General features: G+C 42.0%; 1 protein-coding gene across 6 annotated transcripts in view; it reads left to right on the top strand.

Moving 5' to 3' along the window:
* IFT74 (intraflagellar transport 74) overlaps positions 1-24445 on the top strand; it is a 190654-nt gene that overhangs the window by 114389 nt on the left and 51820 nt on the right. For all 6 annotated transcript variants that reach the window (XM_077249280.1, XM_077249283.1, XM_077249282.1 and 3 more), the window contains exons 12-13: positions 4703-4743; positions 22023-22102. In XM_077249280.1, the coding sequence (XP_077105395.1) occupies positions 4703-4743; positions 22023-22102 (121 nt within the window). The remainder of the gene's footprint in view (positions 1-4702; positions 4744-22022; positions 22103-24445) is intronic.

The raw sequence follows: 24445 nt of genomic DNA, 5'->3' as shown, positions 1-24445 counted from the left end.
CTATCGCAGCCGACATCCGGCACTATGTGCCAGGAGCGGTCACGGACCGCTCCCGGCACATTAACCCCCGGCACACCGCGATCAAACATGATCGCGATGTGCCGGCGGTGCAGGGAAGCATCGCGCAGGGAGGGGGCTCCCTGCGGGCTTCCCTGAGCCCCCCGCAGCAACGCGATGTGATCGCGTTGCTGCGAGGGTCTTACCTCCCTCCCTGCCTGCTCCAGACCCGGATCCAAGATGGCCGCGGATCCGGGTCCTGCAGGGAGGGAGGTGGCTTCACAGAAGCCTGCTCAGAGCAGTCACTGTGAAGCAGCCTGCACTTCTCTCAGATCGGTGATCTGTCAGAGTGCTATGCAAACTGGCAGATCACCGATCTGTATTGTCCCCCCCTGGGGCAAAGTAAAAAAGTTAAAAAAAAAATTTCCGAATGTGTAAAAAAAAAAAAAAAAAAATTCCAAAATAATGAAAAAAATATATATATATTATTCCCATAAATACATTTCTTTATCTAAATAATTAAAAAAAAAACAATAAAAGTACACATATTTAGTATTGCCGCGTCCGTAACGACCCGACCTATAAAACTGGCCCACTAGTTAACCCCTTCAGTAAACACCGTAAGAAAAAAAAAAAAAAAAAACGAGGCAAAAAACGCTTTATTATCATACCGCCGAACAAAAAGTGGAATAACACGCGATCAAAAAGACAGATATAAATAACCATGGTACCGCTGAAAGTGTCATCTTGTCCCGCAAATAACGAGCCGCCATACAGCATGATCAGCAAAAAAATAAAAAAGTTATAGTCCTGAGAATAAAGCGATGCAAAAATAATTATTTTTTCCATAAAATAGTTTTTATCGTATAAAAGCGCCAAAACATAAAAAAATAATATAAATGAGGTATCGCTGTAATCGTACTGACCCGAAGAATAAAACTGCTTTATCAATTTTACCAAACGCGGAACGGTATAAACGCCTCCCCCAAAAGAAATTCATGAATAGCTGGTTTTTGGTCATTCTGCCTCACAAAAATCGGAATAAAAAGCGATCAAAAAATGTGACGTGCCCAAAAATGTTACCAATAAAAACGTCAACTCGTCCCGCAAAAAACAAGACCTCACATGACTCTGTGGACCAAAATGTGGAAAATTTATAGCTCTCAAAATGTGGTAACGCAAAAAATATTTTTTGCAATAAATAGCGTCTTTCAGTGTGTGACGGCTGCCAATCATAAAAATCCGCTAAAAAACTCGCTATAAAAGTAAATCAAACCCCCCTTCATCACCCCCTTAGTTAGGGAAAAATAAAAAAATGTATTTATTTCCATTTTCCCATTAGGGCTGGGGCTAGGGTTAGGGCTAGGGCTAGGGTTAGGGTTGGGGCTAGGTCTAGGGTTAGGGCTAGGGTTAGGGCTAGGGTTGGGGCTAGGGTTAGGGCTAGGGTTAGGGCTAGGGTTAGGGCTAGGGTTAGGGCAAGGGTTGGGGCTAGGGTTAAGGCTACAGTTAGGGTTGGGGCTAAAGTTAGGGTTAGGATTGGGGCTAAAGTTACGGTTAGGGTTTAGATTACATTTACGGTTGGGAATAGGGTTGGGATTAGGGTTAGGGGTGTGTCAGGGTTAGGGGTGTGGTTAGGGTTACTGTTGGGATTATGGTTAGGGGTGTGTTTGGATTAGGGTTTAAGTTATAATTGGGGGTTTTCCACTGTTTTGGCACATCAGGGGCTCTCCAAACGCGACATGGCGTCCGATCTCAATTCCAGCCAATTCTGCGTTGAAAAAGTAAAACAGTGCTCCTTCCCTTCCGAGCTCTCCCGTGTGCCCAAACAGGGGTTTACCCCAACATATGGGATATCAGCCTACTCAGGACAAATAGGACAACAACCTTTGGGGTCCAATTTCTCCTGTTACCCCTGGGAAAATACAAAACTGGGGGCTAAAAAATAATTTTTGTGGGAAAAAAAAAAAATTATTTTCACGGCTCTGCGTTATAAACTGTAGTGAAACACTTGGGGGTTCAAAGTTCTTACAACACATCTAGATAAGTTCCTTGGGGGGTCTAGTTTCCAAAATGGGGTCACTTGTGCAGGGCTTATACTGTTTAGGTACATTAGGGGCTCTGCAAACGCAATGTGACGCCTGCAGACCATTCCATCTAAGTCTGCATTCCAAATGGCGCTCCTTCCCTTCCGAGCCCTTCCATGCGTCCAAACGGTGGTTCCCCCCCCACATATGGGGTATCAGCACACTCAAGACAAATTGGACAACAACTTTTGGGGTCCAATTTCTCCTGTTACCCTCAGGAAAATACAAAACTGGGGGCTAAAAAATAATTTTTGTGGGAAAAAATTTTTGTTTTATTTTTACGGCTCTGCATTATAAACTTCTGTGAAGCCCTTGGTGGGTCAAAGCACTCACCACACATCTAGATAAGTTCCTTAGGGGGTCTACTTTCCAAAATGGTGTCACTCGTGGGGGGTTTCTACTGTTTAGGTACATTAGGGGCTCTGCAAACGCAATGTGACGCCTGCAGACCATTCCATCTAAGTCTGCATTCCAAATGGCGCTCCTTCCCTTCCGAGCCCTTCCATGCGTCCAAACGGTGGTTCCCCCCCACATATGGGGTATCAGCGCACTCAGGACAAATTGGACAACAACTTTTGCGGTCCAATTTCTCCTGTTACCCTCGGGAAAATACAAAACTGGGGGCTAAAAAATAATTTTTGTGGGAAAAAATTTTTGTTTTATTTTTACGGCTCTGCATTATAAACTTCTGTGAAGCCCTTGGTGGGTCAAAGCGCTCAAAACACATCTAGGTAAGTTCCTTAGGGGGTCTACTTTCCAAAATGGTGTCACTTGTGGGGGGTTTCAATGTTTAGGCACATCAGTGGCTCTCCAAACGCAACATGGCGTCCCATCTCAATTCCTGTCAATTTTGCATTGAAAAGTCAAACGGCGCTCCTTCCCTTCCGAGGTCTCCCATGCGCCCAAACAGTGGTTTACCCCCACATATGGGGTATCAGCGTACTCAGGACAAATTGGACAACAACTTTTGGGGTCCAATTTCTTCTCTTACCCTTGGGAAAATAAAAAATTGGGGGTGAAAAGATAATTTTTGTGAAAAAATGATTTTTTATTTTTACGGTTCTGCATTATAAACTTCTGTGAAGCACTTGGTGGGTCAAAGTGCTCACCACACCTCTAGATAAGTTCCTTAAGGGGTCTACGTTCCAAAATGGTGTCACTTGTGGGGGGTTTCAATGTTTAGGCACATCAGGGGCTCCCCAAACGCAACATGGCGTCCCATCTCAATTCCAGTCAATTTTGCATTGAAAAGTCAAATGGCGCTCCTTCGCTTCCGAGCTCTGTCATGCGCCCAAACAGTGGTTTACCCCCACATATGGGGTATCGGCGTACTCAGGACAAATTGTACAACAACTTTTGGGGTCCATTTTCTCCTGTTACCCTTGGTAAAATAAAACAAATTGGAGCTGAAGTAAATTTTTTGTGAAAAAAAGTTAAATGTTCATTTTTATTTAAACATTCAAAAAATTCCTGTGAAGCACCAGAAGGGTTAATAAACTTCTTGAATATGGTTTTGAGCACCTTGAGGGGTGCAGTTTTTAGAATGGTGTCACACTTGGGTATTTTCTATCATATAGACCCCTCAAAATGACTTCAAATGAGATGTGGTCCCTAAAAAAAAAATGGTGTTGTAAAAATGAGAAATTGCTGGTCAACTTTTAACTCTTATAACTCCCTAACAAAAAAAAATTTTGGTTCCAAAATTGTGCTGATGTAAAGTAGACATGTGGGAAATGTTACTTATTAAGTATTTTGTTTGACATATCTCTGTGATTTAATTGCATAAAAATTCAAAGTTGGAAAATTGCGAAATTTTCAAAATTTTCGCCAAATTTCCGTTTTTTTCACAAATAAACGCAGGTACTATCACAGAATTTTTACCACTATCATGAAGTACAATATGTCACGAGAAAACAATGTCAGAATCACTGGGATCCGTTGAAGCGTTCCAGAGTTATAACCTCATAAAGGGACAGTGGTCAGAATTGTAAAAATTGGCCCGGTCATTAACGTGGAAACCACCCTTGGGGGTGAAGGGGTTAAAGAAAGGACCAACATTGTTGCCATCAAGTTACAGTAACATTTATTAACTACTAAAGGAAGCTCTATAGTGAGCTCTCTCCTTGTTCTTTCCCTGCATTAAATGGGTTGTTCTCTTTGTATTAAATTGGATGCTATATAAAAAATATACACTGTAGTTCCCTTCCCAGGGTCTATCAGCAAGTCTTCGCATTAGTTCTTAATGTCTGACATTGGCTGCGGTGCTGACGGCACCATGACAGCGTGGCTGCTAGTCAATGAGCTTAGCGACTGTAGCAGGGTTCCCATGTAGATTGCTGCACTGTCAGCGTGATATCAGCGCCAATACCAGACACCAGGAACTATGGCGAAGACCCGCTGGTGAACTCAGGGAAGGTAAGCACAGCACTTTGTGTTTTTAGTGAAAAACTGCAGCCAAGGAAGACATTTAATTGAAAGCGGGCAACCCCTTTAAGTCAGTACTGACTAGGTATTATCTAAAGCTGAGCTGACTGCACTGTTATGACTGATATAAAAGATTACACTTTGTATTTTGATGTGTAATATAATTACTTAATTTCTTATTTTTTTCTGATTAATAGGTGAAAGAAGATAATCAGGAGATAGCTAGCATGGAGCGACAGTAAGTGTTTTTCTCTTGATTATATTGTAATGGATTTAATGTTGCTTGTGTAACAGCTCACTGCGGATCATGTCTGCGGGGACAGATGAGACATAACATGCCACACCGCACCTACTCAACACTTCTTGTAACTTTTTGTCATAAAATATTTTCCAGGAAAAATAGAGAGAACCACAACCCATCACAGTTTTATGCTTGTACAGAGCAAGCGTTCTGGCTAATGCTTTTTTACAGCATTGGTTGTTGGACTATTTGCCATTTATGCATTTATTTGAGTAAGATGATAAAAAGACTGTAGGATAAAAATGTGTCATTCAGACAAAGAAAAAGTATGCCACTCTCACCAAGGCATGTGAAATTTCAGTCCTTTATTGCGTGACTTTCATATCACCCCTTAAAGACCGCCGATACACCTTTTTAACTGCGGTAGTTAAGGGTACTTAAACCACAGCGGCGTTAATTAATGGCGCTGTGGAAAAAGTATATAGCGCCCCCCAGAGTCGGATTTTCTCCAGAGTCTCGGCTGTCGGTGGTAGCCGAGACCTCAAAGAACATGATTCGGGTCGGTTTTTACCGACCCCGGGTTGCGATCGCCGTTATTAACCTCTTACTGACCTCGGACGGGATAGTACGTCCGAGGTCAGATCCCCCGCTTTGATGCAGGGCTCCGCGGTGAGCCCGCATCAAAGCCGGGACATGTCAGCTGTTTTGAACAGCTGACATGTGCCTGCAATAGCGGTGGGTGAAATCGTGATTCACCCGCCGCTATTAACTAGTTAAATGCCGCTGTCAAACGCATACAGCGGCATTTAACTACCGCATCCGTCCGGGCGGCCGGATATGATCGCATCGCCGACCCCCATCACATGATCGGAGGTCGGCGATGCTTCTCCATTGTAACCATAGAGGTCCTTGAGACCTCTATGGTTACAGATCCGCGCCAGCTGTGAGCGCCACCCTGTGGTCGGCGCTCACAGCACACCTGATTTTCTACTACATAGCAGCGAACAGCAGATCGCTGCTATGTAGCAGAGGCGATCGTGCTGTGCCTGCTTCTATTGAATCATGGCAAAAGTAAAAAAAAAAAAGTTGAAAAAAAAAAAAATATATATAAAAGTTTAAATCACCCCCCTTTCGCCCCAATCAAAATAAATCAATAAAAAAAAATCAAACCTACACATATTTGGTATCGCCACGTTCAGAATAGCCCGATCTATCAATAAAAAAAAAAAAAGCATTAACCTGATCGCTAAACGGAAGAGAAAAAAAATTCGAAACGCCAGAATTACGTTTTTTTGGTCGCCGCGACATTGCATTAAAATGCAATAACGGGCGATCAAAAGAACGTATCTGCACCAAAATGGTATCATTAAAAACGCCAGCTCGGCACGCAAAATATAAGCCCTCAACCGACCCCAGATCATGAAAAATGGAGACGCTACGAGTATCGGAAAATGGCGCAGTTTTTTTTTTTGTTTTTTTTTAGCAAAGTTTGGAATTTGTTTTCACCACTTAGGTAAAAAATAACCTAGTCATGTTAGGTGTCTATGAACTCATACTGACCTGGAGAATCATAATGGCAGGTCAGTTTTAGCATTTAGTGAACCTAGCAAAAAAGCCAAAACAAAAAACAAGTGTGGGACTGCACTTTTTTTGCAATTTCACTGCACTTGGAATTTTTTTTCCTGTTTTCTAGTACACGACATGCTAAAACCAATGATGTCGTTCAAAAGTACAACTTGTCCCGCAAAAAATAAGCCCTCACATGGCCAAATTGACGGAAAAATAAAAAAGTTATGGCTCTGGGAAGGAGGGGAGCGAAAAACGAACACGGAAAAAATGGAAACTCCCAAGGTCATGAAGGGGTTAATCGTATAACGGCGACCACAAAAAAACACGTTTTGCCATTTAATTTCTCTGACCTCTGATGTGATCGGAGTGATCAAAATAAAAAAAATAGTAAATGAACCCCTCCTTTTTCACCCCCTTAGTTAGGGAAAAATAATAAAATAAAGAAAATATATTAATTTCCATTTTCCCATTAGAGTTCCAGTTGGGCTAAAGTGAGTTGGGCTAAAGTTAGGGTTGGGGCTAAAGTTAGGGTTAGAGTTGAGATTAGTGTTAGGGTTGGGATTAGGATTAGGGTTGGGATTAGGGTTTGTATTAGGGTTAGGATTAGGATTAGGGTTTGTGTTAGGGTTGGGATTAGGATTAGGGTTGGGATTAGGGTTTGTATTAGGGTTAGGATTGGGATTAGGATTAGGTTTGGGATTAGGGTTTTTATTAGGGTTAGGGTTGGGATTAGGGTTAGGTTTGTGGTTAGGGTTATGGTTAGAGTTGAGATTAGGGTTAGCTTTGTGTTGGGATTAGGGTTAGGGTTGGGATTAGGGTTAGGGGTCTGTTGGGGTTAGGTTTGGGATTAGGGTTAGGGGTGTGTTGGGGTTAGGGTTGTGATTAGGGTTATGGTTAGGGTTGGTACTAGGGTTAGGGGTGTGTGTGGGGATTCCCTAGCAACCAGGCAACCCCCACATCTACTTATGTTGGCTAACAGATGTAAATCATTCAGCTGCGGCAATAAAAACTAAATCTCTGAGCACTAAAAAATACTCGGAGGTCACCCGAGCGTGCTCGGGAAATCTCGAGTAACAAGTATATTCGCTCCTCACTAGCCACCACTGATTCCAGCCAATTTTGCGTTCAAAAAGTCAAATGGTGCTCCTTCCCTTCTGAGCTCTGCCGTGCGCCCAAACAGTGGTTTACCCCCACATATGGGGCATCAGCGTACTCAGGACAAATTGGACTACAAATTTTGGGGTCCAATTTCTCCTGTTACCCTTGGGAAAATAAAAAAATTGAGGGCTAAAAAATCATTTCTGTGGGAAAAAAATGATTTTTTATGTTCACGGCTCTGCGTTATAAACTTCTGTGAAGCACTTGGGCGTTCAAAGTGCTCCCCACACATCTAGATAAGCTTCTTGGGGGGGGGGGGGTTTAGTTTCCAAAATGGGGTCACTTGTGGGGGATTCTACTGTTTAGGCACATCAAGGGCTCTGCAAACGCAACATGACGCTCGCAGACCATTCCATCAAAGTCTGCATTCCAAAACATCACTACTTCCCTTTCGAGCCCCAACGTTTGCCTAAACAGTAGTTTTCTCCCACATATGGGTATGGGGTATCCGCATACTCAGGACAAATTGGACAACAACTTGTGGTGTCCAATTTCTCCTTTTACCCTTGAGAAAGTAAAAATTTGGTGGTGACAAGATAATTTTTGTGGAAAAAATATTATTTTTTATTTTCACGGCTCTACGTTATAAACTTCTGTGAAGCACATGGGGGTTTATAGTGCTCACCACACATCTGGATAAGCTCCTTGGGGGTCTAGTTTCCAAAATGGGGTCACTTGTGGCAGGTTTCCACAAAGTCTGCATTTTAAAACGTCACTACTTCCCTTCCAAGCCCCAATGTGTGCCCAAACAGTGGGCCCCCCACCCATATATGGGGTATCGGCATACTCAGGACAAATTGCACAACAACTTTGTTGGTCTAATTTCTCCTGTTGCCTTTTCTGGGCACAACATAGCACAGAAAAAAAAAAAACATGGATAAGACATGTCACCTGTCTTATCCATGTTTTTTTTTTCTGTGCTATGTTGTGCATAAATATATGATTCTTCAGAATTTCTTTTAGTCTTTGCCTGATGAAGAGACCTGTGTAGTCTCGAAAGCTTACAATTTGTTACCATCTTTTCAGTTAGCCATTAAAAGGTATCAACCACTGAGGACTCCCAGTTGTAAAAATGAGAAATTGCTGGCAACTTTTAACCTTTATAACTTTCTAACAAAAAAAAATGTTTCCAAAATTGTGCTGATGTAAAGTAGACATGTGGGAAATGTTACTAAGTATTTTGTGTGACATATCTCTCTGATTTAAGGGCATAAAAATTCAAAGTTTGAAAATTGCTAAATTTTAAATTTTTTTGCCATATTTCTGTTTTTTTTTTTTTATAAATCAGTTTTATTGAGCACAGCAATAAAGAATAAAGGTATATAATACAAACTAGTAAATCCGTACAATAATAGACAATGGTTACAGGTAATCAAGTAAAACATTGTTACAACATTTAAGTCCTATAATATAACTTTCTGGTTAATAATGTTGTTGGTTATCCCGAGAGCGTAAAGTGTTAACAACAGGTATGGGAGATAACCATTATTAAATTTCTTTGTAATCATTCGATAGGAAAAAGACAAACAAAGAAGGTAAGATAAGAGAAAGAAAAAGAGTGAAAAAAAGAGGGGAGGAATGGATGGGGGTATGGGGAATACGGGGAGGGAGTGAGGCTGCCATCCCGCTCCAGCGGACAGGGCGCACACCAAGAGACGGCCCGGGAGCATGCAAAAATGGGCTACATGATACATCGGGCTCCAGAAATCCAAAGCTCTAGCTCTGGGGTTTCCCTAAAAGCAATCCAGGGAGCCCATGTGTTGTAGGTTTATCCTACTCTACCTGAGGACTGATCTATCAACTGCTCCATTCTATAAATGTTGTTAAGTTCAGCCACAAAATCTGCTCGGGAGGGAAATTTTTCTTGTTTCCAGAAACGTGGAATTAGGTTCCTGACTGCGGTAAGGAAGTGTCTGAGAATGCCCCTCTTAAACCGAGATATCGACAAGTCACATAAAGACAACAATGCTAGACTTGCTGAAGGTTGGATCTGTGTGATAGACATCCTATTATGAAGTTCAAAGACGGCCAACCACAAATCCTTTATGGGGGGACAGTCCCACCAAATATGCATATAAGAGCCTATTTCTTTTAAGCATCTCCAACAGATGTCAGGAGTCGTGGGGAACATCGCATGCACCATGGAGGGGCACCTGTACCATCTTGCCAAGATCTTATAGCTCCTCTCCTGAGATACCACGCATAATGACGATCTAGACGAAAAGAGAAGGATTTTTCCCCTATCTTCGGATGACAAGGGTCTTCCCAGGTCGTCCTCCCATTTCGAGAAAAATATTGGCCAACCCTGCAGCGGAGCCCTTCCCTCTTGGAAGATTTTATATAGCAGTGAAATAGTATGCTCCGGGGGATTTGTTGATATGCAAAGGATCTCAAAGGGAGTTAGTGTCCTGCTAATATCGGTTTGTTTAGAGATTGTGTGGATATAGCTTTTTAATTGTTCATAGAAGAACCAATCAACAGAGTGTGTTTCCTCCCCTGGGAATAATTCCCGAAGGGACTTCATCCCGGTATCCTTTAAGTAGTCGTGGATGATGGGTTTGGAATCTTTTCTCTTGTTTAAAAATACTTCTTTATTTAGCCCCGCCGGGAAAGCAGGATTATCGTAGATTGGGATCAAGGGGCCCCCGGATAGTTGTAATCTGAAGGTCTTTGTTTCTGTTTTTGATAAGGAGCAATATGTTTCGTGTGAGGAAGGGTATGTGGACGCCCGATCCTGCCCCCCTACCTCCGGTCCAAAGAACAACTTGGGAGTCGCATCCATTAAGATCATTTTCTAAGTTTACCCACTTTTTACTATCTTTACTGTGATAAAGGTCCAGGATACATGTTCCTATTGATGCATAACTATAGATCGCAAGATCCGGGAGGCCCAATCCACCTGTCAGTTTAGATCTACTTAATATTGTATATGAAATTCGTGCCCGACTATGAGACCAGATAAAACGAGTAATTATTTGTTTGAGGCGGGAAAAGAAAGAAGCTGGTAGGTATAGGGGGATTGTTTGAAAAAAATATAAGAGGCGAGGCAGGAGGTCCATTTTGACCGCATTGATCCTGCACAGCCAAGTCAATTGGAGCCTGTGCCACCTTTCTAAATCTGAGTTTGCTTTTTGTAAGGTTGGCGCAAAGTTGGCCTCAAACAATTTAGATGTTTTGCTTGTAATTTTGATACCCAGATAGGTGAGGAAGTCAAAGCGCCATTTAAATGGAAAGGTTGTTCTTAATTGATCAACCAAGGGGAGTTGAAGTGAAATGTTTAGGATTTCGGACTTGTGGGAATTTATTTTAAAATTACTTAGAAGACCAAATTTATGTAATTCCGAAATAATGATTGGTAGGCTCGTAGAGGGAGATGTGATATATAAGAGAATGTCATCTGCAAAAAGTGCTAGCTTATGTTCTTCAGAACGTAATTTTATACCATTAATTGAGGGGTTATTTCTCAAAGCCACAGCCAAGTGCTCCATTGTTAGGATATATAAGAGGGGAGAGAGAGGACACCCCTGCCTCGTACCATTCCTGATCGAGAACACATCTGATAATGCACCATTTACCTTAACCTGGGCACTAGGAGAGGAATACAAAGCAGAGATCCTACTCAGCATATGTTCTTTAAGGTCAATTTCTTCCAGAGTCTGAAAAATGAATTCCCAATGGACCCGGTCAAAGGCCTTTTCAGCATCGATTGACATGATACATAGGGGGTCCCCCCCTCCCCCCGCCCTGTCAAGTAGAGAGATAGTACGGATTGTGTTGTCTCTCGCCTCTCGCCCTGGAACAAAGCCCACCTGATCCTGGTTTATTAACTTTGGTAATAGGGGGCTTAATCTGTTTGCTAACATTTTTGCATATATTTTAATATCAAGATTTATCAGAGAGATTGGGCGATAATTATCACACGTAGAAAGGTCTTTACCAGGCTTGGGGAGAACTGTTATGTGAGCGGTGAGTGCCTGTGTAGGGAAAGAACCTCCAAGAGAGATTGAGTTACAAGCTTTCAGGAATACTGGACTAAGTATCGTGTTGAACGTCTTGTAGAAGCCTGCTGAGAACCCATCAGGGCCCGGGCTCTTTCCTTGTTTCAATGCGCTAATGATTTCAGACACTTCCTCCACTGAAAATTCCCTTTCAAGATCAAGTAGATCACCCTCAGGCAGCGTGGGCAATCTATGTTCCCGTAAGTATAATTTGATTTTATTACGGAGAGAATGTAGTGGTGCGTCTTTATAGTGTCCCGCTATGTTATATAGAGATTTATAATAATCGCTAAAGTTGGAAAGAATGTCTGTTGTTAAACATTTTCTTCCCCTGTTTGTTTTTGATAAAAGGAATATAAGTATTGGGATTGCGTTGATTAAGGGCTCTGGCCAAGAGCCTACCACTTTTATTGCCGAGCTGGTAGAATCTACTTTTGAGTCTCTCTCTGAGGCACTTGGACTTTTGGTCTATGATAGTGAGCAGTTTTTGTCTAGCCGAGGAGAGCCGAATAAATGTGCTGGCCTCAAGGTCTCGTTTGTGTTTGTTTTCTAGTTGGTGGATTTTCTCTGTTAAGCTAAATATTTCCGCCGCTCTTTCTTTTTTTAACCGAGCGCCATGGGAGATGAGGACGCCTCTTATTACACTTTTCAAAGCCTCCCATTTCACAGTGGGGGACGTGGTGTCTACCTCGTGGTCAGTCAAGAAATCTTTAATTGTTTGTTCAATCCTGGATTTACAAATGAGGTCCTGGAGCAAGTTTTCGTTCAGACGCCATGAGAAACCTGGTCTCAAGGCAGAATGAAGTGAGATTGTTAGGTAAATAGGGGCGTGATCCGACCACAATATCGACCCTACGTCCGCCTCCACCTGCATATCAAGCAGCTTATGTGAAATGAAAAAATAGTCTATTCTACTGTACGTATTATGTATTTTTGAGAAAAAGCTATAATCCTTAGTTGTTGGATTAAGAGCCCTCCAGGCATCTATCAGTCTCAGGCTGCGCAGCTGAGATCTTATTTTGTTAATAGAAGATGTAGGGTATGAAGACTTACCCGAAGAGACATCCACCGCAGGGTTCATTGGGATATTAAAGTCGCCCCCAAGTATCACAGGAGAGGAACCAGCAAACTCCTCGAGGCGTCTTTTGCATTCGGCTCCAAACTTCTGCTGCCCTTGGTTTGGGAAATATACGTTAGCTATTACAAGTTTATGAGCAGCCCAAGTGACAAGTAGGAAGATAAATCTACCATTTTTATCAATTAGTGAGTCCAGAATCTCAGGCACAAAGGATTTGTGGAAGGCTATTGAGACACCTTTTGATTTTGAGAATGGATTTGGGCTGTGATACCATTTAGGATAGTTTTTCGTGATACAGTGTGGTACCACACCAGTTTTAAAATGTGTCTCTTGGAGCAGTAGCACAGAGACTTGTTGCTTGTGGCTATCAAATAGGACTCGCCGTCTTTTTTCTGGTAAATTTAGCCCCTTTACGTTAAAGGAGCAAAATTTAATTTCATCCATTGTCAAATACCTTTATGCCATCTCGCGGCATCAAGCGCCCCATCCGCCAAAACACGCGACAGCCAAGGTTAGTGGGGAGAAACCAATGGGAGAGAGGGGAAAAAGACCAGGTAAAGAAAAAGTAATAGAACATGGAAAACATAGAAGAAAGTGCGTTAGGGTTCACGCACCAGGTCTGACTTTGCATCTGTGTAGTTAGGGCAAAAGAATGGAGGAGGAAAAGTTTCCTCCCCCCTCCTCGCCCATGCACCTTGAGTGGATAAGAGAAGCAGAGGGAAACACCGGCCCCCCCACCCCACCCCGAACTTGGTAGGGCCCATGAACAAGAACTTGCAAACATGGAAAGTCTAGTTTAACAGAATAATAACCCTTGTACAAGCGAGATGTCCCGCACGCCACCAGAGAACAATAAGGGAGGAGAGGGGAAGAAAAAAAAAAAGGGGGGGGGGGGGGAGGGGAGAGGGAGAAGAAAAAACAATAATAAAAATACTGATGGCATGCAAGACACCACGCGCTCAGATGTTCAGAGACTAGAGTCAAATCTCCAAGGCGAACTCACAGTGAGACAATCCACCCCACCAGGAGAATCGACCAATTAACAATAAGTATCCATGAGGCCACTCAACTGCAGCAGAGTATCCGAATATGTTACAGCAACGGGTAGAAACCAATTAAAACTAAAAAGAAAAATGGAAACAAAAGAAAAGGACTTCAAGGAGGATCAGAAGAGCCTTCATTCGCGTGTCGGTTCTTGGAACGGGGAACCTTAAGCCATCTTGGAGGAGCATCTGGAAGTGTCGGAGCCAAAGGCCAGTCCGGGAGATCTATTAGTGGAAGTTCAAACGTGCCCAGGAAGTTGGCAAGGTCTCTGATTCGGCGGAAGTTTGCGCTTTTGCCGCCTTTGAAAGCTGTTAGCTGAAATGGGAACCCCCAACTGTAGGGGATATCTCTTTCCTTGAGAACCGCCAATAAGGGCTTCAATGCCTTGCGCAAGAGTAAGGTACGCCTGGATAAATCAGACAGGAGTAGAATTGGTTGACCTTCAAATTGGAGGGATCCTTTTTTCCTAGTGGCCATCATGATGGCCTCCTTAATTCTGAAGTAATGCACCCTGCAGATGACGTCTCTAGGGCGTGACTCGGACGTGGGTTTGGGACCAAGAGATCTATGGATCCTGTCGAACTCAATGGTGTTGTCCTCGCAGTCGCCGAGAATGTCCAGGAATATTCTCTGAGCTGTGCGGTCTAGGTCCTGAGGACTGACAGATTGTGGGAGGCCCCGTATACGGATATTATTACGCCTGTTGCGGTTTTCCAGATCTTCGAGGCCGGATGACATTTCCTCCAGTTTCATATATTTCCATTTTATTTTTTTTTTAATAAATAAACGCAAGTAATATTGAAGAAAGTTTACCCCTATCATGAAGTACAATATATCACGAAAAAACATTCTCAGAATCAGCAGGATCCGTTAAAGCCTTCCAGAGTTATAACCTCATAAAGGGACAGTGGTCAGAATTGTAAAAATTGGCTGTCACTAAGGGGAAAAACTGGCTGCAGAGAGGGAAGGAGCACATAAGTGGGACGACTATCGTTTTGTGCTTTCCTGCGCTTCTGCTGGTCCTGGAAACATGTTTTTGTGAATAAAGACATTGGAATTTAAAGTACCGGTGAGTGCCACCACCACTCGGTACTTGCAGGCTTGATTGCACAGCCTAAAGTTTGGTTTAACCCCTTAACGACTGCCAATCCACCTTTTAATGGCGTCCGTTAAGGGTCCTTATTCCTTATCCCCGCTTTTTAACGGCGCTGAGAATAAGGGTATAGCGCTCCCCAGCGTCGGAATATCTCCGGGGTCTCGGCTACCGGAAGTAGCTGAGACCCTGGAGAACATGATTGGGTTGGTTTTTACCCTCCCCAGTGTTGCGCAGAAAAAAAAAGTCCAATTTCCCATTCATTTCTCCTCTGTGTTCTAGCATACCAGAGGAGAGAGAAATGTGGTCCCCAGAGACCTCCGGTACCTCCGGCATCCCCCGGTCCCTCCAGCTCTGTTTCCCGGGCCCTCGGCATGTTCTTCCAGGAAGAAAATGGCATTCGCAGTGCGCCCGCCGAGATCTGCCTGCTGGCACCCGGCAACAATAGTAGATTTTTCCTATTAGTTCATTTTGATCACTGGAGAATCATATTGCCCGATAATTTTTACTGCACCAATAAAGCCGTCAAAATAAAACAGTGGTGGAATTTTGTGGGTTTTTTCAAAATTTTGCAACACTTGGAACTTTTATTTGTCAATTTTCCTTGCTCTTTATGATAAAAAGTGTAATTCAGTACTACAACTCAGCCAACATACAGCGGGTAAAATAAGAATTTGATACACTGACAATTTTGCAAGTTTTCCCACCTACAAAGAATGGAGAGTCTGTAATTTTTATCATAGGTACACTTCACCTGTGAGGCAAGTGATCTTTAACACCTTTCTGCCATTGGACGTACCATTCCGTCCATGTGGGGTGGGCCCTACTTCCCAAGGACGGAATAGTACATCCAGCGCGATCAGCCGCGCTCACGGGGGAATCGCGGCCGGGTGTCAGCTGTCTATCGCAGCTGACATCCGGCACTATGTGCCAGGAGCGGTCACGGACCACCCCCGGCACATTAACCCCCGGGACACTGTGATCAAACATGATCGCAGTGTTCCGGTGATATAGGGAAGCATCGCGCAGGGAGGGGGCTCCCTGCGGGCTTCCCTGAGACGATCGGTACAAGGCGATGTGCTCACCTTGTACCGAGCGTCTCCTCCCTGCAGGCCCCGGATCCAAACTGGCCGCGGGGCTGCATCCGGGTCCTGCAGGGAGGTGGCTTCACAGCGCCTGCTCAGAGCAGGCGCCGGGAAGCCTCCAGCAGTGCACGTCAGATCGCTGATCTGACACCGTGCACAGCAAAGTGTCAGATCAGCGATCTGTCACTTTACTGCGATGCCCCCCTTCCCCCCTGGGGCAAAGTAAAAAAATAAAAAAAATAAAAATTTACACGTGTAAAAAAAAAAAAAAAAAAAATTCCTAAATAAATAATAATAAAAAAAAAAAATTGTTCCAATAATAATAATAATAATAATAATCTTTATTTATATAGCGCCAACATATTCTGCAGCGCTTTACAGTTTAACAGTTTCCGATAAATACATTCCTTTATCTAAATTAAAAAAAAACAATAAAAGTGCACATATTTAGTATCACCGCGTCCGTAACGACCCGACCTATAAAACTGTCCCACTACTTAACCCCATCAATGAACACCGTAAAAAAAAAAGAGGCAAAAAAACAACGCTTTATTACATACCGCCGAACAAAAAGTGGAATAGCACGCGATCAAAAAGACGGAAATAAATAACCATGGTACCGCTGAAAACGACATCTTGTCGCGCAAAAAACGAGCCGCCATACAGCATCATCAGCGAAAAAATAAAAAAGTTATAGTCCTCAGAATAAAGCGATGCCAAACTAATTATTTTTTCTATAAAATAGTTTTTATCTTATAAAAGCACCAAAACATAAAAAAATGATATAAATGAGGTATCGCTGTAATCGTACTGACCCGAAGAATAAAACTGCTTTATCCATTTTACCAAACGCGGAACGGTATAAACGCCCCTTCCCCCAAACGAAATTCATGAATAGCTGTTTTTTTGTCATTCTGCCTCACAAAAATCGGAATAAAAAGCGATCAAAAAATGTCACGTGCCCGAAAATGTTACCAATAAAAACGTCAACTCGTCCTGCAAAAAACAAGACCTCACATAACTCTGTAGACCAAAATATGGAAAAATTATAGCTCTCAATATGTGGTAACGCAAAAAACATTTTTTGCAATAAAAAGCATCTTTTAGTGTGTGACGGCTGCCAATCAAAAATCCGCTAGAAAACCTGCTAGAAAAGTAAATCAAATCCCCCTTCATCACCCCCTTAGTTAGGGGAAAAATTAAAAAATTTAAAAAATGTATTTATTTCCATTTTCCCATTAGGCTTAGGGCTAGGGTTGGGGTTAGGGCTAGGGCTGGGTTAGGTCTAGGGTTAGGGTTGGGGCTAGGGTTAGGGTTACAGTTAGGGTTGGGGCTAAAGTTAGGGTTAGGGTTGGGGCTAAAGTTAGGGTTAGGGTTTGGATTACATTTACGGTTGGGAATAGGGTTGGGATTAGGGTTAGGGGTGTGTCAGGGTTAGGGGTGTGGTTAGGGTTGACGAAGCAACCTTGCGGTGGCGACACGCATCGGGCACCTCCACGGGTTCCCCCATGCCTTGGCTTTGTGCACTCTAGGTGACTTTTGTGGTCTGTATATTCCTTATCTTATTGTCTCAGTTGGCATTTTTGCTGCACCAGGTTTACTCGGCACTGACTGCCCTTTACTACTTTTCACAGTTAGTAGGGATTTAACCCTTTGGTTTATTTTACCGTTTAGGTACATGTTCCCCTTGGTGTATTATTCAATGTTGCTACCTTCTCACTGCATTAATCTCTGAGCAGTTACTGATTAGCTGGTAGATGCTGTGTATTTTATAGGGGTATCGGTGCAATATAGGGTGCCAATGAGCCATACAGTGACTGTTTTCATTTGGCTATCTGCTCTCTAGCCTGGTTTATGTTGAGTCAGGTGTTTAATATTTTTAGACCATTTCTCTGTATGTGAACAACGGGCTGTCACTTTCCATATTATGTGCATACGCTAAGGGAGGGGGTGCTCTGAGTTTTATTATAAGCTACTTTGGGTTTTCCATCTGTCATGTTTGTGTGACTTTTAATTGTTTTTATATTGTGTGTTTGCCTTTTGTATTCAATAAATATATTCAACATTTATCTTTGGTGATCCCCTGTCTGTGATCTACAGCTTTCTCTTCTTTTTATAATTTCCATGTGTTTATGTAGACCTAGGGTGTATCCCTATTTATTTATTGTGGTGCCCTCTCGTACAATTTTTGTTCCTTGGGTGTGGTTAGGGTTACCGTTGAGATTAGGGTTAGGGGTTTGTTTGGATTAGGGTTTCAGTTATAATTGGGGGGTTTCCACTGTTTAGGCACATCAGGGGCTCTCCAAATGTGACATAGCGTCCGATCTCAATTCCAGCCAATTCTGCGTTGAAAAAGTAAAACAGTGCTTCTTCCCTTCCGAGCCCTCCCATGCGCCCAAACAGGGGTTTACCCCAACATATGGGGTATCAGTGTACTCAGGACACATTGGACAACAACTTTTGGGATTTCTCCTGTTACCCATGGGAAAATACAAAACTGGAGGCTAAAAAATAATTTTTGTGGATTTTTTTATTTTCACGGCTTTTCTTTATAAACTGTAGTGAAACACTTGGGGGTTCAAAGTTCTCACAACGCATCTAGATGAGTAACTTAGGGGGTCTACTTTCCAAAATGGTGTCTCTTGTGGGGGGTTTCAATGTTTAGGCACCTAAGTGGCTCTCCAAACGCAACGTGGCGTCCCATCTCAATTCCAGTCAATTTTGCATTGAAAAGTCAAACTGCGCTCCTTCCCTTCCGAGCTCTCCCTTGCGTCCAAACAGCAGTTTACCCCCACATATGGGGTATCAGCGTACTCAGGACAAATTGTACAACAACTTTTGGGGTCCATTTTTTTCCTGTTACCTTTGGTAAAATAAAACAAATTGGAGCTGAAGTAAATTTTTTGTGTAAAAAAGTTAAATGTTCATTTTTATTTAAACATTCCAAAAATTCCTGTGAAACACCTGAAGGGTTAATGTGAAACACCTGAAGGGTTAATAAACTTCTTGAATGTGGTTTTGTGCACCTTGAGGGGTGCAGGTTTTAGAATGGTGTCACACTTGGGTATTTTCTATCATATAGACCCCACAAAATGACTTCAAATGTGATGTGGTCCCTAAAAAAAAAAAAATGGTGTTGTAAAAATGAGAAATTGCTGGTCAACTTTTAACCCTTATAACTAACTAACAAAAAAAAATTTTGGTTCCAAAATTGTGCTGATGTAAAGTAGACATGTGGGAAATGTTACTTATTAAGTATTTTGTGTGACGTATCTCTGTGATTTAATTGTATAAAAATTCAAAGTTGGAAAATTGCGAAATTTTCAAAATTTTTGCCAAATTTCCATTTTTTTCATAAATAAACGCAGGTAATATCAAAGAAATTTTACCACTATCATGAAGTACAGTATGTCACGAGAAAACAGTCAGAATCACCGGGATCCGTTGAAGCATTCCAGAGTTATAACCTCATAAAGGGACAGTGGTCAGAATTGTATAAATTGGCCCTGTCATTAACGTGCAAACCACCCTTGGGGTAAAGGGGTTAAAAAAATCACATTGTATGATTTTTACATAATTAATTTGCATTTTATTATATGAAATAAGTATTTGATGTTATAGAAAAACAGAACTTCATATTTGCTACAGACACTTTTATTTTCAATTACAGAGGTCAGACGTTTCCTGTAGTTCTTGACCAAGTTTGCACACACTGCAGCAGGGATTTTGGCTAATTCCACCATATAGATCTTCCCCAGATCTTTAAGGTTTTCATCCTTCTTTCTCCAAACATGGCAAGTGGAGTTAATACTAAAAAGTTCTATTTTGCTCTCATCTGACCACATGACCTTCTCCCATGTCTCCTCTGGATCATCAGGGTGGTAACTGGCGAACTTCAAAAGGGCCTGGACATGTGCTGGTGTGAGCAGGAGGACCTTGTGTGCCCTGTAGGATATTAATCCATGACGATGCAGTGTGTTACCAATGGTCGTGTTCGATACTGTAGTCCCAGCTCTCTTCAGGTCATTGACCAGGTCCTCGTGTGTAGTTCTGGGCTGATTCCTGACCTTTCCCTTAATCATCCTTACCCCACAAGGTGAGATCTTGCATCGAGCTCCAGACTGAGGAAGATTGACAGCCTTGTACAGGTCTACAATTTTGTCACTGGTGTCCTTAGACAGCTCTGTGGTCTTCGCCATGGTGGAGAGGTTGGAGTATGATTGATTGTGTGTGAACAAGTGTCATTTATACAGGTAACAAGGTGCAATTAACACAGGTGATGAGTGCAGAGTAGGAGGGCTTCTTAAAGAAATACTAAGAGTTCTGTGAGAGTCAGAATTCTTGCTGGTTGGTAGGTGATCAAATACTTAGTTCATGCTATAAAATACAGTTTAATTATTTAAAAATCATACAATGTGAATTTCTGTTTTGTTTATATTTAGATTCTGTCTCTCACATGGGCGTGATTACATAATTTGCACAAGCAGCATCATCACCGCTAACACCAATCTAGCGCATGCATGCCGCTGATTCCGGCAGCATCACTGCTTCTCTGAATTTTATCTTGTGGACATGTGGAGTGCACGCCTCTGAAGCCGGGAAACGTACACCTAGCTTCAGAGGCATACTGCATTTGACCGGAAGTTTAGAAGATTGCTTACATTCATATGCACTGCTCGCCTCTGAAGCTGGGAAGCGTACACCCGGCTTCAGAGATGAAGATGAGTGGTGAGCATGCGCTAGATTTGTGTAAATGGTGATGATGCCACAGGGGCTTGGTAACTTGGAAAGAGGTCTGACTATTTGGAACCTACACCCCTCAGGGAACTTATCTTGATGTGTGGTGAGCACCTTGAACCCACAGGAGCTTCAAAAAATGTTATAACTTGAGTTGAGCTGTGAAAATGAAAAAAAGTGTTTTTTTCCTGCAAAAATGTTGCGTCAGCCCCAATTTTTTGATTTTCACAAGGGGAACAGAAGAAAATGGACCATATAATGTGTTGTGCAATTTGTCCCGAGTACTGATACACTACATGTGGTGGAATATCACTGTTTGGGTGAACGGCAGGGCTCAGAAGGGAAGGAAGACCAATTGAGTTCTGAGACGCAAATTTGACTGGAACAGATTGTGGATTGTGGATTCTATGTCACATTTGAGGAGCCCCTGGCATGCCTAAACAGCAGAAACCCCCACAAGTGACCCTATTTTGGAAACTACCTCCTCAGGAATTCATCTAGTTGTGTAGAGAGCATTTTTAACCCTCAGGCGATTCACAGAATTGTATAACATTTTCAAAAGGGATAATAGTAGAAAATGGACAACAAACTAAGCTGCGCAATTTCTCCTGAGTACAGCAATACCTCATATGTGGTCGAAAAGGACTTTTGAGGCACTGTGCAAAGCTCAGAAGTGAAGAAGTGCCGGAGCTTGGAGTGAGTGATCATCACACGGTACACATAAGGTGGTTTGCACGAACGCACCTCCTGCAGCGCTGTACATGTGCCGCAGATGTCATCAAGGGGTTAAGCGGTTAGAAGGAGTATTCTCATCTTATTAAATTGCTTTAGTTAGTTAGACAGCATAACAGTAGGTACATTTACAAGTGACTTTTTCTATCTGCAGTCATTCTCCTTCTGTGACTGCTTTTATCTTGCATGGTGTATAGCCGGTTTCCATGGAGCTTGGCCACCAGAGCATGGCCCAGTTTGCGCAGTAGCTATATTCCAAGAGAAACACTGACTCGTAACATCTCAGCCACCTCGCTACAGCTTATTGATTTCTATATAGCAATTAACGTCTGTTACAAATCTTTCAAAATTTCCCGCCTCAGTTTCCAAAACATTTCTTCTGATCAGCCCTGACTTTTCTGAGCCTGTTTTTTCAAAACTTAAAAAAAAAAACCTATACATGTTTTTTTACCTCTGTAATTGTACTAACCTGGAGAATTATATTGCTGGGTAAATTTTACCATAAATTGAACAATGTAAATAAAAATACAATAATGAAGTTGTGCTTTTTTGCAGTTTCACCACACTTGATTTTTTTCCATGTGATTTAAAATGAATAATGTCATTCAAAAGTACAACTAGGCCACAAAAAACAAGCCCTGATATGGCTATGCCAACAAAAAAGTAAAAAAGTTATGGTTCTTGGGAGAAGAGGAAAAAACAAAAGCGCGTATATATAGAAAATAGCCGTGTCAAGAACGGGTCAAGCTTATTAATCTTATGTTTGTTTTGACTATTATCAGGTTAACAGATATTAAAGAAAAGGCTAAACAGCTAAATGAAGAACTTGGAAGACTGGACATGGATATGGAAGAGCACCAAGGTACTGTTATGTACTGCTATCTCCCCAGAATAGATGGAAACAGAGAAAGTTATTATATTTACGAATGACTGGAGACGCACACAACAAACTTACAAAATATTCGCCATAATTTCTATTTATTCCTTATCTGTTCTAAAAAAAAAAATTATATATAAGTTTACTTTAAATGTAAAAATAATTTTTGCTATGTAAATGCTTTTATACAAAAGGTAGATCTGATTATTTTAAAATCTCGACCACTTTGGTTTTATTTTAACAGTGGCAAGTCAAGTGTAACACGGGTTTATAGAGAAGTGCTTAAACGGAATGTGTCATAAAAAAAAATTAGACATTGAAAAAAGTATTAATGTTTTAATTTGTAGTGGTATAAAATATGAAAAATTATTTTAAAAGTTTTAACCTTGTTAGTTTCTAGACACTAGGGGGAGCAGCTGCTGACATTTGTAATGAAAACCTAGTGTACCGTTGGATCGCATTACGACTGCAGTAAAAGTGGGCAGGATCTGCTCTCATTTGTCTGATGTCACTCCTTTCCTTCTGGGTGTTTGGGAAGGGAGGAGGTGGAGAAAGTTTCGGATCACAGTGCAGCGCCATTTTGTTGGTGACTGCAATGTGATATGACGTGTGGACAGTGTCACGCAATACCGCTGGCAGCGCCGCTTCTGACTTTCCATGTTTAACTGAAGCGAATATTGAAATGGCGCCGATCCCCACAGTGCAATATAACCATGCAGTGAATAAACACAATTCCAACTTTTTTGGAGAGGTTTTATTTACTGCATTAATTGTATGATAAATATGACCTGTTCTAATGATTCTCCAGGTCAGGGTGATTACAGCGAGACAAAACTTGTATTAAGTTTTTACATTTTTTTTCAGAAAAAAAATCAGAAGTTTAAAAAAATGTAAAAAAAATTTGTTTGTGCTGTCATTTTCTGAGACACTTAACATTTCTATTTTTTTGTCGATGGCGTTGTGTTAGGGCTTTTTTTTTTGTGTGGAGGGCTTACGTTTTTACTGATACAATTCTGGGGTACATATAATGCTTTCTTCACTTTTTTAATGCATTGGGCACTGCAGCATGATGATTACACTTAGCGGTGACAGCGGTGGTGAGAACATGTCGGGAAGCCTGACATTGAAACACTAATGCCAGGCTAGCGAACTGTTCTTTCTGTTGTAAAAAGTCACCGCCACCGCGTTGTTCTAATACATTGATTAGAGCAGGACTGTGGCGGTGACTTCCTCCATTGGTGAGAACAGGTTGGTAACATTAGCAGTGTGATGTCAGGCTGCTGGCTTGTTCTCAGCGCTGTGCTGTGCCTTGTCCATACCTCCTTTCCCCCAGCACTCAGACCTCCTGTTACCACTGAAAGTAGCGGTGACCGTAGGATATTGCTGCCCAGCGCTGGGCTACAGAAAGATTGTGCCAGAACTGCCTGCACAGTTTACAGCTGATACAATGCTGTCCGTGTTCATCCGCAGCCTCATGTTGCCTGGATCAGCCGTATTTGTGGTGCTTAAGTATAATGCTCTGACACTTACACACCAGCTCATAAAAATGGCAGCCCCAATATATGACAATAAACATAAATTCCCCAAAAGTGTAATATAGTAAATTACAGTGGGTACGGAAAGTATTCAGACCACTTTAAATTTTTCGCTTTGTTTCATTGCAGCCATTTGGTAAATTCAAAAAAGTTCATTTTTTTCTCAATCATGTGCACTCTGCACCCCATTTTCACTGAGAAAAAACCCAGAAAGGTAGAAACTTTTGCAAATGTATTAAAAAAGAAAAACTGAAATATCACATGGTCATAAGTATTCAGACCCTTTGCTCAGTATTGAGTAGAAGCACCCTTTTGAGCTAGTACAACCATGAGTCTTCTTGGGAATGATGTAACAAGTTTTTCACACCTGGATTTGGGTATCCTCTGCCATTCTTCCTTGCAGATCCTCCTCAGTTCCATCAGGTTGGATGGTGAACGTTGAGGTTCAGAGCACTCTGGAAGAGGTTTTCATCCAGGATATCTCTGTACTTGGCCGCATTCATGTTTCCTTCAATAGAAACCAATCATCCTTTCCCTGCAGCTGAAAAACACCCCCATGGCATGATTCCACCACCATGTTTCACTGTTGGGATTGTATTGGGCAGGTGATGAGCAGTGCCTGGTTTTCTCCACACATACCACTTAGAATTATCACCAAAAATGTCTATCTTCTTCTCATCAGACCAGAGAATCTTATTTCTCATAGTCTGGGAGTCCTTCAAGTGTTTTTTTTAGCAAACTCTGTGCAGGATTTCATATGTCTTCCACTGAAGAGAGGCTTCCGTCTGGCCAC

This window comes from Ranitomeya variabilis, chromosome 1 (assembly GCF_051348905.1).
Source record: "Ranitomeya variabilis isolate aRanVar5 chromosome 1, aRanVar5.hap1, whole genome shotgun sequence".
In the NCBI taxonomy this organism is placed as follows: domain Eukaryota; kingdom Metazoa; phylum Chordata; class Amphibia; order Anura; family Dendrobatidae; genus Ranitomeya; species Ranitomeya variabilis.
The sequence above is the reverse complement of the archived record's forward strand: the minus strand, read 5'-3'. Positions and strand labels throughout refer to the sequence as shown.